General features: G+C 41.5%; 1 protein-coding gene across 1 annotated transcript in view; it reads right to left on the reverse strand.

Annotated features, from left to right (window-relative positions):
* ptgfrnb (prostaglandin F2 receptor inhibitor b) overlaps positions 1-14,620 on the reverse strand; it is a 79,898-nt gene that overhangs the window by 17,896 nt on the left and 47,382 nt on the right. The window contains exon 11 of the mRNA XM_033624466.2: positions 7,442-7,561. Coding sequence (XP_033480357.2) covers positions 7,442-7,561 — 120 coding nt within the window. The remainder of the gene's footprint in view (positions 1-7,441; positions 7,562-14,620) is intronic.

The following is a 14,620-nucleotide window of genomic DNA, read 5'->3' on the forward strand; positions in this document are numbered from 1 at the left end:
CTTTTAGTTCCATTGTAGCCACGACCAACTCACCAGATGAATCTCATTATGTGGCATCTTGCTTCTTAAATGCTCTGCTCCGCTAATTTTATAAGAGCCTTTTTGCTGAAAACAGCTGCCTGCTGCAGCTGGAAACGACTTTACTGACAACATTGAGACTGAACCAAAAAAGTAAATGTGCCGTAACACCAAAACAACAAGTTACAAGAGGCTACAGCACAACTCAGACCTGAGGGGAACTGCAGAGTTGGGTGAAGTTACCCTTTTTATATCAAACATAACCATTTTATTCACTAATTATATTGCAATATTTATTGCCGCAGCTTTAAAGCTATTCTTAATTTTGTTACTGAATTCATAAGGCAATAAGTGAAAGAACTTTGCCCATGGAAGCTGTTCTCCTTGTGTTTTGATTGAGCATAAAACAGAAATGTTTTTCATTATAAGTTTGTGCAAAAGGTCAATTACTGCTGTTACAGTTACTGCTGTCGTTATTACTGTTTCGCCCCCAATTCCCACATTCTCCTCCCACTAAAATATCACAGCCAACCAACAGAGGCTGGCAGCAAGTTGAGGTGCCAAAATCCAAAATGTTAAGTTTGTATGCAGATACAGTTTATCTCAGTGGATTATATTGATGCCGAATTGACAAGAATACTGTCGACATATGATGCCTTTTATCTCGTGCTTCTAGAGTTGCATGTTTTTGCAAATATATGAAGAATTGTTAAAATGTCATATTTCTTAAAGGGAGTTTGGTGTATATATAATAATAATATTTTCCACCAGCAGCAGGATGGGAAATAATCTCAAAAGGAATCTAGTTGTTGTCTTGCAAATAGTGACCCTGCAAAATCCTCAGTCTTAGTGTGTGACTAAAAACTCACATTGTCTGTAGAAGTGAGAGGGTGTCAGACTTTAGGTCTGGTTGATTTTAGCGCTGGTCATCGTGGACTATATTGCTGTCATTGTTCATTTTAGTCAAACCATACAGTTTGAAAACGAGGCGCGGCTCCAACTAGAAAACAATGTTTTGATGCATTGGATGTGCTGAATGCGCATATTAGGCAGTACAGGAGGAGGCACACATTAATAATCCCCCAGGACTGTAACATGCTCATGTTTAACCCAAACAATGTGTCATGTGACTGCAGTTGGTTCAGATCGAGGTCGGAACACGTTCTCACCACAAACAAACCGCACCAGAGCTAAGTTGTAACCGGACCGAGACCACCTCTTCAAGAAGGTCTCTGCTTTCCAAGTACATGTGAACAAAAAGCTCAAGTTTCTAGATTACCTCACAGTGTTAGAGTATACTGGTGCAAACTATTTGCGAACAAGGTGTTCAAAATGGAAAGCAGAGAAAACTGTTTCGAAAACACAGAATGTCATTTTAGAGTTTAGTTTACTTGATTAGTTCCTTTAACACCACATTTACACTGAATCTAAATTAAATCATCCTGATCAACACTTGACAATCGTGCCTTAATGTTCCAGCCTAAAAGGAGTGTGTGAGCATGAGCAAGTAAAGAACAAAGCTTTATTTTCTCCCAAGAGGATCAGAGTGGTATGCTGTTATTTTAACAAAAGAATTTCAATTTCAATTTCCGACAAAGGAATCCAGCGATATGTTGAAAAAAGACCCGAACTGTCACAGTTTCAGTGCTTCAAACAGGAGGGAAAAATATCTCTAATGGTGATGTCATCTCGCTGCCGCTGATTTCAAGTGTGCAGCGTCTCACGAGCACACACTGCCATCACTGCAATAACATGCCAGTCATTCCAGCGGTAATGGATGCTATGTGTCCGCACGCAGCAGCATGCTGAGATAACACATCAAAACACAACAACACAGGGTCAAATACACAGTCACTCAAACACAAACACACACACACCGTGCTTCTGTGTTAAAGTTTAGCTTAAAAAGCATCGATTGTAAAATCTGATCAGAAATTCAGCACAAACGAAAAGTGACTGCACTGATCACAAACTGGGGAAGATAAGAATGCCCAGTCCTAACTCCATGAGATAGATTTGACATATTTATCCACATTTAATTCTGATGTCAATATCGTCAGTGGTGGGAAATCTCCAGACAGGAAGTGATAAAAGACTACGACTGAAGTCTGAAAGTGAATTGAAAGCCACTGATCATGCCTGAAGCTCACTCAGGCACACACCCACCGGATTGCCTACCAGCTGCTGTCTGGGGCTGTCAATGTGTGAATCTGCTAAGTGCAACTTAAACATAAACAGCATTAAAAGTCTAAAGCTGAACAAGAAGTCTCTCGAAGCTACATGTTCATTACACCCAACAATATGCGAGTGTTGGATGAAACAAACAGTACACTGATGATATAAATGTTAAAGGATAATTTTGGTATTTTTCAACCTGGATTTGCCCATGTTTTCGTGTCTAAGTGCCTAATGAGGACAAAATCTTTTCAAATGGTCCTGAGCTGAGCGTGACGGCTGCAGCTGACAGCCACAAAACAGGTTGCGATATAATCACTTGGTGCAACTATGCATTGACGATGTCGGTCCACAACAAGTGCTTGTTTTTGCCACTGACGTGCTCTGAATAATGCGTAAGTGTTTGACAACATAATGGAAAGGATCCCTAGAGAGACAAACATTTCAGGTAAAGAGTGACATCCTTTATGTTTAACCAGAAACAGCCCCAAAATCACAATCGCCACACCCACCAGACTTCATTCAAAACAACAGCAATTTTATCATCGTAGAACACACTTCATTCAAAGCTGACAGAACAAAATAAAACTCCCCAAAGCTATCTCGGTTCATCCTTCCACTTTTTTCAACAATCACTAACTCTGGTTTGGTTGAAATAAACCCTTAAATCACTTAGTTAGATATGAAAATATGCCGGCTCTATATACGCTTAAATTGCTGTTTATTTAAATGGAGTCTGCTGAGTTTGGTAATTGTGATTAAGGGGCTTTTTCTGGTTGTACGAAAAGGTTCTTACTCTTCAACAAAAAGTCTGTCTCTGTAGGGATCTTTTCCATAATGTTGTCAGACACTTGAAAAACAATATGAGCCTGTCAGTGGCAAAAACAAGCACTTTTAGTGAATTTAAATTAATGGTGCTCAATTGCAGCTTGTTTAACTGATACAAAACACTGGAAAATTGTGTGCAAGTTGGAAAAACATTGAAGTTACCATTTAATATGACATGAGTTTACAGACATGCTCCCAGCTCTGTGAGGTTGCACTCAACAGATTAACCCACTGACACAAAGACCAATCACTCTATCCCTAAAGCATCACTGCTAATGAGGCAAAACCTGGTAATACTGTAAATAGCAACACAACAAGAAATGTAGTGTGGCTCTGAAAGAGATGAATGTTAATTTCAGTCGTTCTTATCGACTTCACCGCAGCACTACACAGGTTCCATGTCGTCTGTGAGATCTGTAATCTCTGCAAAGGGTTCATGTGAAGTCACACACACTCACACACTGTTAAGTATTTTCCTGATGGTAGTCAATAGCTTCACTAATAAAAGGCAGCACAGTAAATATGATCACTGACTGAATAAGCAGTGAGAAATAATGAGGGATACTTTGTGTGTGTGTTGCACAATGCCCATCATAAAAACAAGCTCCAACAGGAGAGCTGTTTTCAGCCATCCCTGAGGAATGTTACACACACACACACACACACACACACTTGCTGTTGCCCAAACTTTTCAGTGATATCTTGCAGTTCCCCTTCCCTCTTATTGTGTCAGAACAATGAGCAACAAAAGGTGAGTCGGTAACTAATCAGCCCTCAGTCATTGTTAACACAGCATTTATTACTCAACTGGAATAACTGTATTGTGCTGCAATTTGAAAACCAGTATACTGCCACGCCCAACAAAATATCATTAGCTTGTGTGTATGTGTGTGCGTGCGTGTGTGCATGCAGGTAAGTACACCTGAGGAAGTGAAGGTTTGGCTGTTGTCCAAACTTTGCCAACGTCAGAACCACACCTTTGTTGATATATGTCACTCGATACCAGTTTGCTAATTGGTCCATTAGCTAACGTTTTAGCTGTGTGTCACGCACACTCGTGACACTGTCAGATACTTTCTCTGCCATTAGGTACCCGCCCGTCTGGAAGCTGATAACGGCAAAGGATAAGGCTGGTGATACTGTGTATTTTTATAGTCAAAGATCAAAACCAGTGATTAATTAATCGTACTAAGTAGCTGAATCTTGTATATGACTCATATCTCCGTGCAACAGAGCCCAATTATTGTCCAAAAACTATTAAAAACACATGTTCCTTCATTACCATAAACATGAGCACTGTAGTTTATTTTGAGCCGGTCCCACACGCACCATCCTGCTGCTGGAAATACTCACTAGAGCAGCAAGTATGTATTAATGCGCAGCTAAAATCAGTCCCCAACTTCTTTTGTCAAGGCATGTTCCTGAACAGCACTTAGTTACAGTTTACCCTGAAACCAGATCACACACGTCACACACACACACACACCATAAAACATCATGAGTCATGGTGACTGCGAAGACAACAGCCTAATGGAGAGGATAAAATAACGAAAGGGTCATCTGACCGAAAACACTTCTGGCATCTGGCTTTCCATTTAATGTAAAAGTCTGTCCGTGATTTAGTGATTAATGAAGTTACACATTAGTTGGAGTAAGTGATCACATGAATGTTGGTGTTTCCCCATTGGCTGTTACTCTTTCAAAATGAATAGGCAAGGACAGCGAGCCCCCAGGAAGTAAGCCCGGCTTTGAAGCCAATTTTCGTAGTCGCAAAACAGTGGTCCTGATGCCATTAGGCCCAAAAAGACTTGTTCCCTTGGACTTAAATTGGGAATGATATGTCTATAAATCAGCGGATACCAACACAGTCCATATAAGGACTTAGAGCTAATGATTACTGTATTAGCAGGAAGTAATGTTGTTGGCTTCAAGACAGTTTTAAATACCAACAGACTGGAGCAGACCTGCCTATTATAGGCTAGTACATGACACCTAATACAACCTCTAAAACGACTGTGTTCACTGCTACACTCACACTGCCAAAGATAATTATAATTACAGAGTATATTTTTGTGTACTACATCATTCTTTTTCTCCTTCCTTCCCATAGTGAGCACGTCCATGCGTAACTTCTCTATCAGCTGTGATGCTGTGGGGGAATTTCTTCCCATGGTGCAGCTGTCTGTGAGAGCACGCTCCACAACCACCAACCCGTCGACCCCTGCAGCGCTCCGCTGCTGTGGATAAACATTTATGTTTATGTATGTGCATACATCACATGCACACATACATTCCTGTGAGAACGCAGGTGCTAAGAAACGTTTGTATATGTTCAAACATGACAGGAAGTGGTATTCTGCTCTGTTTGTGTTTGCAAAATAATTCACAAACAACCAAAGCCACACTCACACGTGAGGTCTGTAATGTGTTTTGTCTGCTCACTGTGAGGATGTAATATAGAAAACACATGTTGGACTGTAAAGACGGATGCACAGAGAAGAGGAGACGGAGAGAGATGGTGACAGATGGGCAGAGGGAGGTGGTGAGCGATACATGCCGTCATGTGATAAGTTCAAGACGAAGGAGTGATGAGGGAGAGGAGGAAGGACAGAAGATGGATGGATGTTTGGAGGGAGGAAAGATAGGAAAGGAGGAGGACAGGAGAAGAAATATGGAGAAATAGTTGCGAGTTACACAGCAGATGGTTAGTTTCTAAAGACGGGAAGGGAAGGAGGGGAGGAGGTTGACAGCATCTAACATTTTTATTCTATGATGGAAAGCCATTAATATGCATTTACTGCACTGTACATTTTTCATTTTAAGGTATGTCTCCCCTAACTTCATTACATTTCAGAAGGGAATATAGTATATCCTTCCTATCAATATTCATTGCTCCTGGTCACAGCAGAGGCTGACATATTTTTGGGACTCCTGTGGGTCACAGGATTCCTGTAGGACGTCCACAGGATGGGAGTCAGTGTCACTATTCAACACGTGACTGAGCGGGAAAAAGTAACATGTCAACGGAAGCACGCAGGACTGGCATCATAATAACAATACTGAGCTAGCAATGTGAAGTCTGCAGCTCTTAGTTTGATCCCTCACAGTTTAAGATAGGGACCTCCACTTGCTTTGCTCAGGAGCCACTTTTGTAAAATGACAGGTGGCTTGAGGCCAGAATCTAGGATTTGAGGACATTCAGGTCTTTGCCCGGGCCTTTTTCTGGCATTCTGGGTGTTCTGCCCCTAGCACTTTTTTGATAGGTAAGCTCTATTTTGATGCTTTTTGAGGCACTATGGTACATTGTTTACTGTCGTAGTACCATGAGGCTGTGATGGCGTGCTGTTGTCTCATTTAGCCACTTGTTAGCAACCGCCTTTTTTAAGACACCCAGACAGACAGGAAAATCTCTTGAGCTTGTGTTCTCCACAGACCTTATTTCAGGCATCTAACCAAAAACCCACTCAAAAAAAAACAACAAACAACTGACATCAAGACGAGGGAACCAGGAGTGCTAAAATGCTAACTCATTTGCGGGTTCAGGACTCATTCCTGGAGCACTCTTTCACGCGCCAAATCTTGCTCAAAATAGGGATATAAATTGAGTATCACTGGCATCGGAAGATAATATTATTGAAATGCTAATTTCTGTTAGCTCGATGCTAACACATAATTGGAATTACTATCAATTCAGAGCATGCGAGTGGGCTAAGCGCTAGTGATTTGTCACGATTGTAGCAGTTGTGCTAGCTGTGTGAGGAGTTATTTCAGCATGATGCTATACTGCATATTTCACTGAACATGCTTAGTTTGTTATATATAAATATGAAGTTCTAATATGAATGAAAGCTTTTTTCTTTAATTAAAAACAAAAACATCTTTCTTTTGTCCATAATTAATCGATAATTGCATTGTAATATGGTACCATAGTGCTTTTTCTTCCTGTTTACTTGCAGTTGGTTATCTCTACATTAATCTTAGTTCAAGCAGCCATGTTGTGATAATATTAAGATTAATTCAAATGTTAAAGGTGATAGTTAAGATTGAGGTGTTATTATAATCTACAGTGTTATAAGTAACCACGATGTCAAGCTGCAAACACACACCCACGAACCAAAGGGAAAGAATTTAGCAGGCTGTGTTTATGTGTGTGTGTGAGTGTGTGTGTTAAGAGCAAAGAAAGAGAGTCTATTTCATCTTTACAACCATTTGAAATGCAGGAGTCACATTATTCTCATTAGCAGAGCTGCTGACAGGTTGGCAGGTGAGGAACGCAGCACAAGTACAAAGTGTGTGTATGTGTGTGTTACAGCTGTGTAAAAAAAAAAACAAAACAAAACAGCAGAGAACTCAAGAGAAAAACAGAAACAGCGACTGATAGAGATTTATGTGAAAACATCTACAAATATATGTGGTCTACCTGTGTGTGAGCCAGTCTTTGGGGAGGATCCAGAGACCCTGAGCGAGCACTCCATCTTGGCCGTTTCCCACGGATACACGCTGGTGGTGTCTGATTGGATGGCGACGGAGAAGGACGGGCCTGCAACGGCAAACACACCAGCTCGTATAAGCTTTAAAAAACATTTGACACAGACAGCAAACATCAGAGAGACTCAAGTGAGATCAAAAGGATTCACTGACTGTGTTTAAACCTATATACTATAATTCTGCATTCAGGTCCCTGAAGAGCGGCTTGAGATGTGAGCACACTGGGAGAAAATGGTGTTGGGATGGTAAACATGCTTTAAAGTCACAGTGTGTGATTTCACTGATATGCTGAAATCAACAAGGACAAACAGCTGTGGTGAAGATCAATAGAGACCGACGAAAATAGACGACTTTTAAGGTGTAAACACATTTAGATTCACTGTTTAAGGGTATTTGCACTAGAATTGGCTGCTGCAAAGCTGACCCCGCCCCATTTTAATATGTCTTACACAAGATTAATGGTGCGTTCAACATTCCCAGTCGGAAATTTCAACTGGAACTCCCCAAAGTCAGATTTCTGACTTCTAAAGTCAGAGGAATGAAACCAGCCCCACCTCAAAATCCAAAATGGCTGTTCTGTGCTTCAACAGTAGTGAAAGCTGAAGTAATTTAGTGTTTAATATCATTTCTGTCTCATTAAATCAGTCATACACACAGTACTGTCCAACTTCTATCTGTCGACACATCACTACTGGCTTGTGTACAGCCTAATGCATTGTTATTAACTGGTATTGCTAACAGTGGCTAACCTGGCTACAACTGGTGTTGTACATCCTGGATTTCCAACTTGCTGTACTGGAATGTGATTTGACTTTTCATGCAAGTGTCCGCCATCCCCCTTTGAACAGTATTGCTGTTTTTATTTTAGCAACAAAATGTGTCTGCCCAATTCATGTCTCTTGTTCTGTATGTTATTTTATTCTCTGGTTGCATGCTCAGTTGCATGCTCTGTGTATTACATTCTGTTTACTGGCTCTGTTTTGAATTTATGTGATTATTGCAAAATCATGCTGGCATTTTTGACGATTAGTGGCCAGTGTGTAAGAGCCGAAACTAATTTTTGTTAATGTAGTTACATTGCTTATAGAGAAAGACATATAAAAGGTGTGTGCCTCCCAGCTACGGATGGGCACATATAATATTTTCCAGATCTAGTCATCACATGAATTACTCAAGGGAGGATCAAATCCTCGTGGAGGAAAAAAACTATTTTTAGAACGCATCTTAAAGAGCATGGGAGCTGCAACAACAATCGCAGCACTATATGTGATGCATGATGCTCATTTTCAATCAAAACAGTCACAGGTACCATTTATTCACTGCTATCAAAATGTGACAGAAAAGCAATAAATAATAGGTCTACTAATGACACAAAGGCGTCAACTATTGGATGTGCAAGATTAAACCACCGTGCGCCCCGCAGCTTTAGTGTCAGGTGAGCCACTGACAGCTTGACAGCGGCTGATACACTTTATAGTTTGTAATGGTAATGGAGATAACACATAGTTGTGTTATACATACATGTGGAAACATTTTAAAATATATAGGCTACACATACACATGTAAGGTTGAGGTTCCCTCATTAGTTCACACTCCATATTGGGTCCGGATGGGGACTTGAGCTGCTAACCCTCTGGTTCCCAACCCAAGTCCCTATGGACTGAGCTACTGCCACCCAAATCTATTTACTTTCAAAGAACGTTTTGCTCATGGACCCTCTTTTTGGATCACACGAGTCATAAGGAACCCTACGAAGCTACAACTGGAATCTGAATGTACACTGTCAAGGAAATGGTCAGTAATGGATGAACTTAAGAGTTCTAACTTTGATACAATACCTTGAAAAAGTCCACATCCAAACCATTTTCAGTAACAGGGAAAGTTCAGTTTAGGACTAGATGTTACAACTGATGCACATACTTGAGTAATAGTGCCGTCTGGGGGTCTGAGTGGGAGCCAAAGGGTTAGATGGATAGAAATGTAGGAGAAAAGAAGGAGGACAGGGAAGTCTGAGCCAAGGAGAGACGTCTGAGCAGACTGAACTCTCCCCTACTCCCCAATTTTGAGGAGGGAAGAGAGGGGAGAAGAGAGAGGAAACTAACAGGAGAAAAACGTACCTAACTTCGGTCAAGGTGGAGTTTAACATTGACAACATAAAAGTTACAAAGAGAAAATAAAACGCAGCTGGTACAGGTGGATACTGCGGAAAATTAGTATTGAAACTGTTTCAAAGATTAAGAATAGATATATATCGATAAATCGACATTTTAGACAATACTAGATGGAATGCAATACAGTGAATTTTATGATGATTACCTTTTAGATTCTGATTTAATCTATTGTGCAAGGCAGGCAGTACTTTTCACAGCTGACATCTTAACTTGTTACAGCAGAAGCACAGGTGTTACGAATAACATTAACAAAGTGAGTCATGACAGTGTGACAGTGAGCCGGCATGCACACTAAGAGGACCCATTAATTTCTTTATTTACACCTGTGCCTTTCCTGCTGTGACATGTCTTCGCTGAAAAAAGCCTTATTCAGTTTATTACACTGGACTGATGGTGCTTCTAAAGAGAAACCAAATTTCTGAAAAGGAAAAACTGACTTGACTTGATTTGACTTGAATGTGGCTTTGGAGGAAAGGTTGCAGGGAGGCATCAAGCTCATCCTGATCCGACAAAATGTCACTTTCCTCTGGACTCACACGTTAGAGACAGATGGACTGGCGGACAGACAGAAGGGCAGACAAACCAACTGCTGTTCCTGGATACTAGTGTTATCTGGTGATTTGGCCCCAGCTCTGTAAGGACATAACTGCTGGCTTAATGTTCGAAAGTGCCGTGTGTAGCTGCCTGTAAAACATTAACTCTGACGTATAAATCCATTCATGCTCAAGTGTCATGTTGTGGCTTCCAGTGTATGGATACTTTCAAGTCATCTCGGATAACATTTAAGACGTGACAGTTTTCCCCAAGAATGCTGCATTAATCATGCTGTGGTGTAAACAATCTACTGTATAATACATGCTCCCTGGCTGCATAAACACCATGTGGATGGATATAAAACATCCTCCCTGGGTCTTGGCACTGGTGCGCTGTAAGTGAGTAAATCAGTCTTTTCTTAAGTCTAACAGGAGCGTTCAAGAAACACTTGCCCAATGCCAAAATGTTTTACATAACTAGTGTTTACATTAGAAAGCATGGCAGTCGGATATTAATACTCTTTCTGAGGGAATTATCAGCAGCATCTTTAGCAACTTATTTATGTCTCTACTTTTTTCTTCACTTTCTATAACTAGAAGTGTTTTGTGGGCTGTAAACTGCTGTGAATGTTTCATGTTGCAGCACCACTTGCAAAACCTTTGGTCATGACAGGAGCACCTAGACAGCCTAGGACAACCTTACCCACATCAGCCTACAGGTTAGTTTTGCTGCTCTTCAGTTTATGTCACTGTGCACCAACTGGGTCTGGTGGGAGCTAGCTAGCAATGCCACTCGTACAGCTATTACTGCTAATAATGTGGATCTGACCCAACAGTTTTGCTGCTGAAACATTGTGCCAACCCTCCCAATCTGCCCCCACATAGCCCTGGTAAGTAAGAAACCCCCTTAAGCATAGTTAACTATGTTATCACTGTTAGCACTGTTAGCAGTGTCAGCGTGGCTAGTGGTTCTAACACATGGTAAAACTTCAAATGATAGCCTGGGCTTTTATTTGCTTCAACCACTGAACTCAACTGACCTACTTAAGAGAGTAGTCTATATGGAAAAGGCTTTTAATTCCTTTCATACAAGCAAGACAACTCTAGGTCTGAAAGCACTCTCGGATTTTATTTTAAGTTTTCCGAAAATCTCAGAATGAGCGGCCATGTGTTGCTCCCACCTGACTGGGGTGGTGCGCAGTGCAGAGCAGGCAAGGCAAATGTTGGCTAACCAGTGGAGACTGGAGGGTGGGCAGTGGGCACTATGTTTCCTCATGTTAAGGTGGCTGTCAGCAAAGCCAACAGAAAATAAAATAAAATACATCTAGATCACAAAACATTACAACTAAAAGGAAAGGTACATTTCACGTCACTTTGTGTTTTTTCCTTTAAAATGTACCTATTAGTTACCAGTTAATGGGCGTTGGGCCATTGAAAGCCAGATTGACTGAAACCGACATCCCTAGCAGGGACATCAAGTCTGGGCAAAAAATCTGTTAAAGCAAATGGCTCCTTCACAATACACTTCTTCATGACAAAACACTGCCTTAAATGTTGATGTATTGTCTTCATTTCACTGCTGTCAAGCTTTTGAGACAGCTTTCAAACCACTCATCAACAACAATAATGTCTCATTTGCTTCCAAGACGAGCGATGCAGAATTCATTACTCTCACAATGAACAATCAAACGGCATTGTGTCCAACAAACCACACGACTGTCCCTCTCTAAACATATATGAGGGTTTCTCTTTCTGCAGTGTGGGTCTTCATGTTTGGTTATGGGCTGTAATATTTACCCGCTGATTTAAGTGCTGAGATCGTAAAATGTCAGATGGTTTTAAACAAGTTTAACCAAATTATGTAAACCACTTATTTGGAAGCAAAAACAAAAAGGGAACACACCCTAAACAATTACAGCATGGAGCATGGGTTAAACCAGAGGGCAGCTCTACAAAATCTCATGAACATTGACAGCAATTGTACATTTAACTTTGCAGAGTCACAGTGTCTGCACAGCTCAGAGAGATTAAAGAATAACCCACAAGAATTAACAATAAAAATCAGATCCAGGTTGTAAAAATACAGAATTTCCCTTAGAAATGTGGGATTGTTGGACTGATTTGAAAGCTCAGATTTAAAGCCATAAAATACAACTCATGAAGGAGGATATTGGGAAATCTTTACATTGATCCTACTCTAGACGAAATATGACATGTTTTTCCACTGGCCACTCCATATTTATGTTACCACCCATCCACAAAATCACTCAAACACTGAATAATTTAACAGAAAATGTGCTGGTGAGACTTTGCATTTCCATATACGGCATCGTAAAAGATCCCCATACAGGCAGAAACACCACAACACGTCTGAAACATTCAAGATACAGCTGGAACCTTGGGAGATTTGCCAGTTTGTGGATGTGCTCGTAACACACACACACACACACACACACACACACACACACGACTGAGTGCACAGAACTTCCGTCCCCCAAGGCGAGTATAAGGGGTTCTTGAAAACTGCTCAGCTTGAAGCTTGAACACTGTCAGTGTGCGTGTTTGTGTGTGTGCGTGTTGCTCTGTGTGGGGTCAACTCAAAATGTTCGACTCGGATACACACACTTGAACAATTGAAAGATTACACACACAAGCAGAAAAGGAAAGCAGCGGTGCAGATCTCTGCAGCTGGCTGATTGGCCAAAGGGCTTCACTTTGAAGATGTCCCAGAGAGAGGAGGAGGGAGGGGGGAGAGAGGTAGAGGGAGACAGTGGGGGTGAGACAGAGTGAAAGGATGGCGGAGAGAACGGGGGAGGAAAAACGGCAAGTGAACGAGAGAGAAAGAGGAAGTAACGCTCAAGGGCTGCTGCCCTCCCTAGAGAGAGATGGAAGATAGTCTTCAGTCCATCTTTCTCTCCTTCGCTGTCATCTTTCTTTCTTTCTGCGCCGTCTCTTCACTCCTACAGTCCTGAAGTTTTTTTTTTCCCTGTAAACCTCATTCAGATGGTTTAAAACGCTGCAGCCCGTCTTCTGTCAAACGTGTAACAAAGTAATGTGAAGGGAGGAGGGACTACATGGTGGAGCGAAGCATGATGAAGAGCAGATTTCTGATTTTGTTTCATATAGTAACTCACGGCCTCTCAGCCAAGCTAACCAGTGACTTCTCCCAGTACAGCCTGACATATACTGGACTCTGTCAATCTAAATATCTGAGATTTTAAAAATGTAAAATTGAAATAGGGCTGTGCAATATATCAATGTTATATTGATATCGTGATATGAGATTAGATACTGACTTAGATTTTGGTAGGGTTGCCCCATAATAGTCGACCAAATGTAGTCGACCAGAGAGGTCATTAGTGGTCAAGATTTCATTGGTCGACACAGGAAAAGGGCCACGTTCAGCAGTCAGACAGGAGTCATGTTACAAACCAATCACAGCCGACAGATATCTTTCCCTTCTTCTGTAAATATTCAGTCTGATAAACACGGAAAAGTTGATCATTTAGTGCAGGGCTACCCAGAGCTTTACATCTGCTTACACACTTATAACAGCTCCTGGAAGAAGATCAGCTCTGCACTCAGGATTTCAGGTAAACAGGCTATACAATGCTCGTTAAGGTTGCTTAGCAACCTCAGACTCAACCTGCCACCGGGCTCTTGAAAGCTGGCATAAAAAAGGCATAAGAGTAGCACCCAACGCCCGGCCTCGCGTTTTCCAGGCGGTTAAAGATGCCGCATGTGTACGGCCCCTAATTAACAGGGCTGGTACCTGTGGTTATCACACAGGCTAGTCAGTAACATGTCGGGCAGGAAATCCAAAGTGTGGGATCATTTTGAGAGGGTGAAGGATGAACCAAAGGCTCTCTCATCAATCTATCTGATCGACTGATCACTTATCCACCCCACGACTCAAAATTCCACAAACTGCCGCTGAGGAAATGGAGACTTGTGAAGAGTTCTGCCTGCGCTGCATTCAGGGACCCACAAAAATCTCAGAATTTAGAGAGCGGTCACAGACTGATACACAAGGACACACAGACAAGAAAAGAAACAGCAGAAAGTTGAATTTCACGGCCTGATAATGGCCTTCTGAACCTAAGAGTAGGTGTGGAAAGTGCCAACTAACCCATATCTTTGACATTTATCACCACTGACAACCATTCAATGGTCAGATTGGCTGGTATGTGTAGTCTCAACAATTTTCATTTACATAAATGTCTCTTAAGTCTCTATCTGTCACCAAATACAGTAACACAATGGTGACTGAGCCTATGGCCTGCTGTTGAAAGCGCTTGCAGTTGCAGTATTACAAACTGGGTGGGTGATTCACCAGAGAGGGAAGGCGGAGTTGTGGCACCAGACTCGCTCTTATACTCATGCCACAAAGGTGACATCGTTTGGAAT

The sequence above is a fragment of the Epinephelus lanceolatus genome, chromosome 24 (genome assembly GCF_041903045.1).
Source record: "Epinephelus lanceolatus isolate andai-2023 chromosome 24, ASM4190304v1, whole genome shotgun sequence".
In the NCBI taxonomy this organism is placed as follows: Eukaryota; Metazoa; Chordata; class Actinopteri; order Perciformes; family Serranidae; genus Epinephelus; species Epinephelus lanceolatus.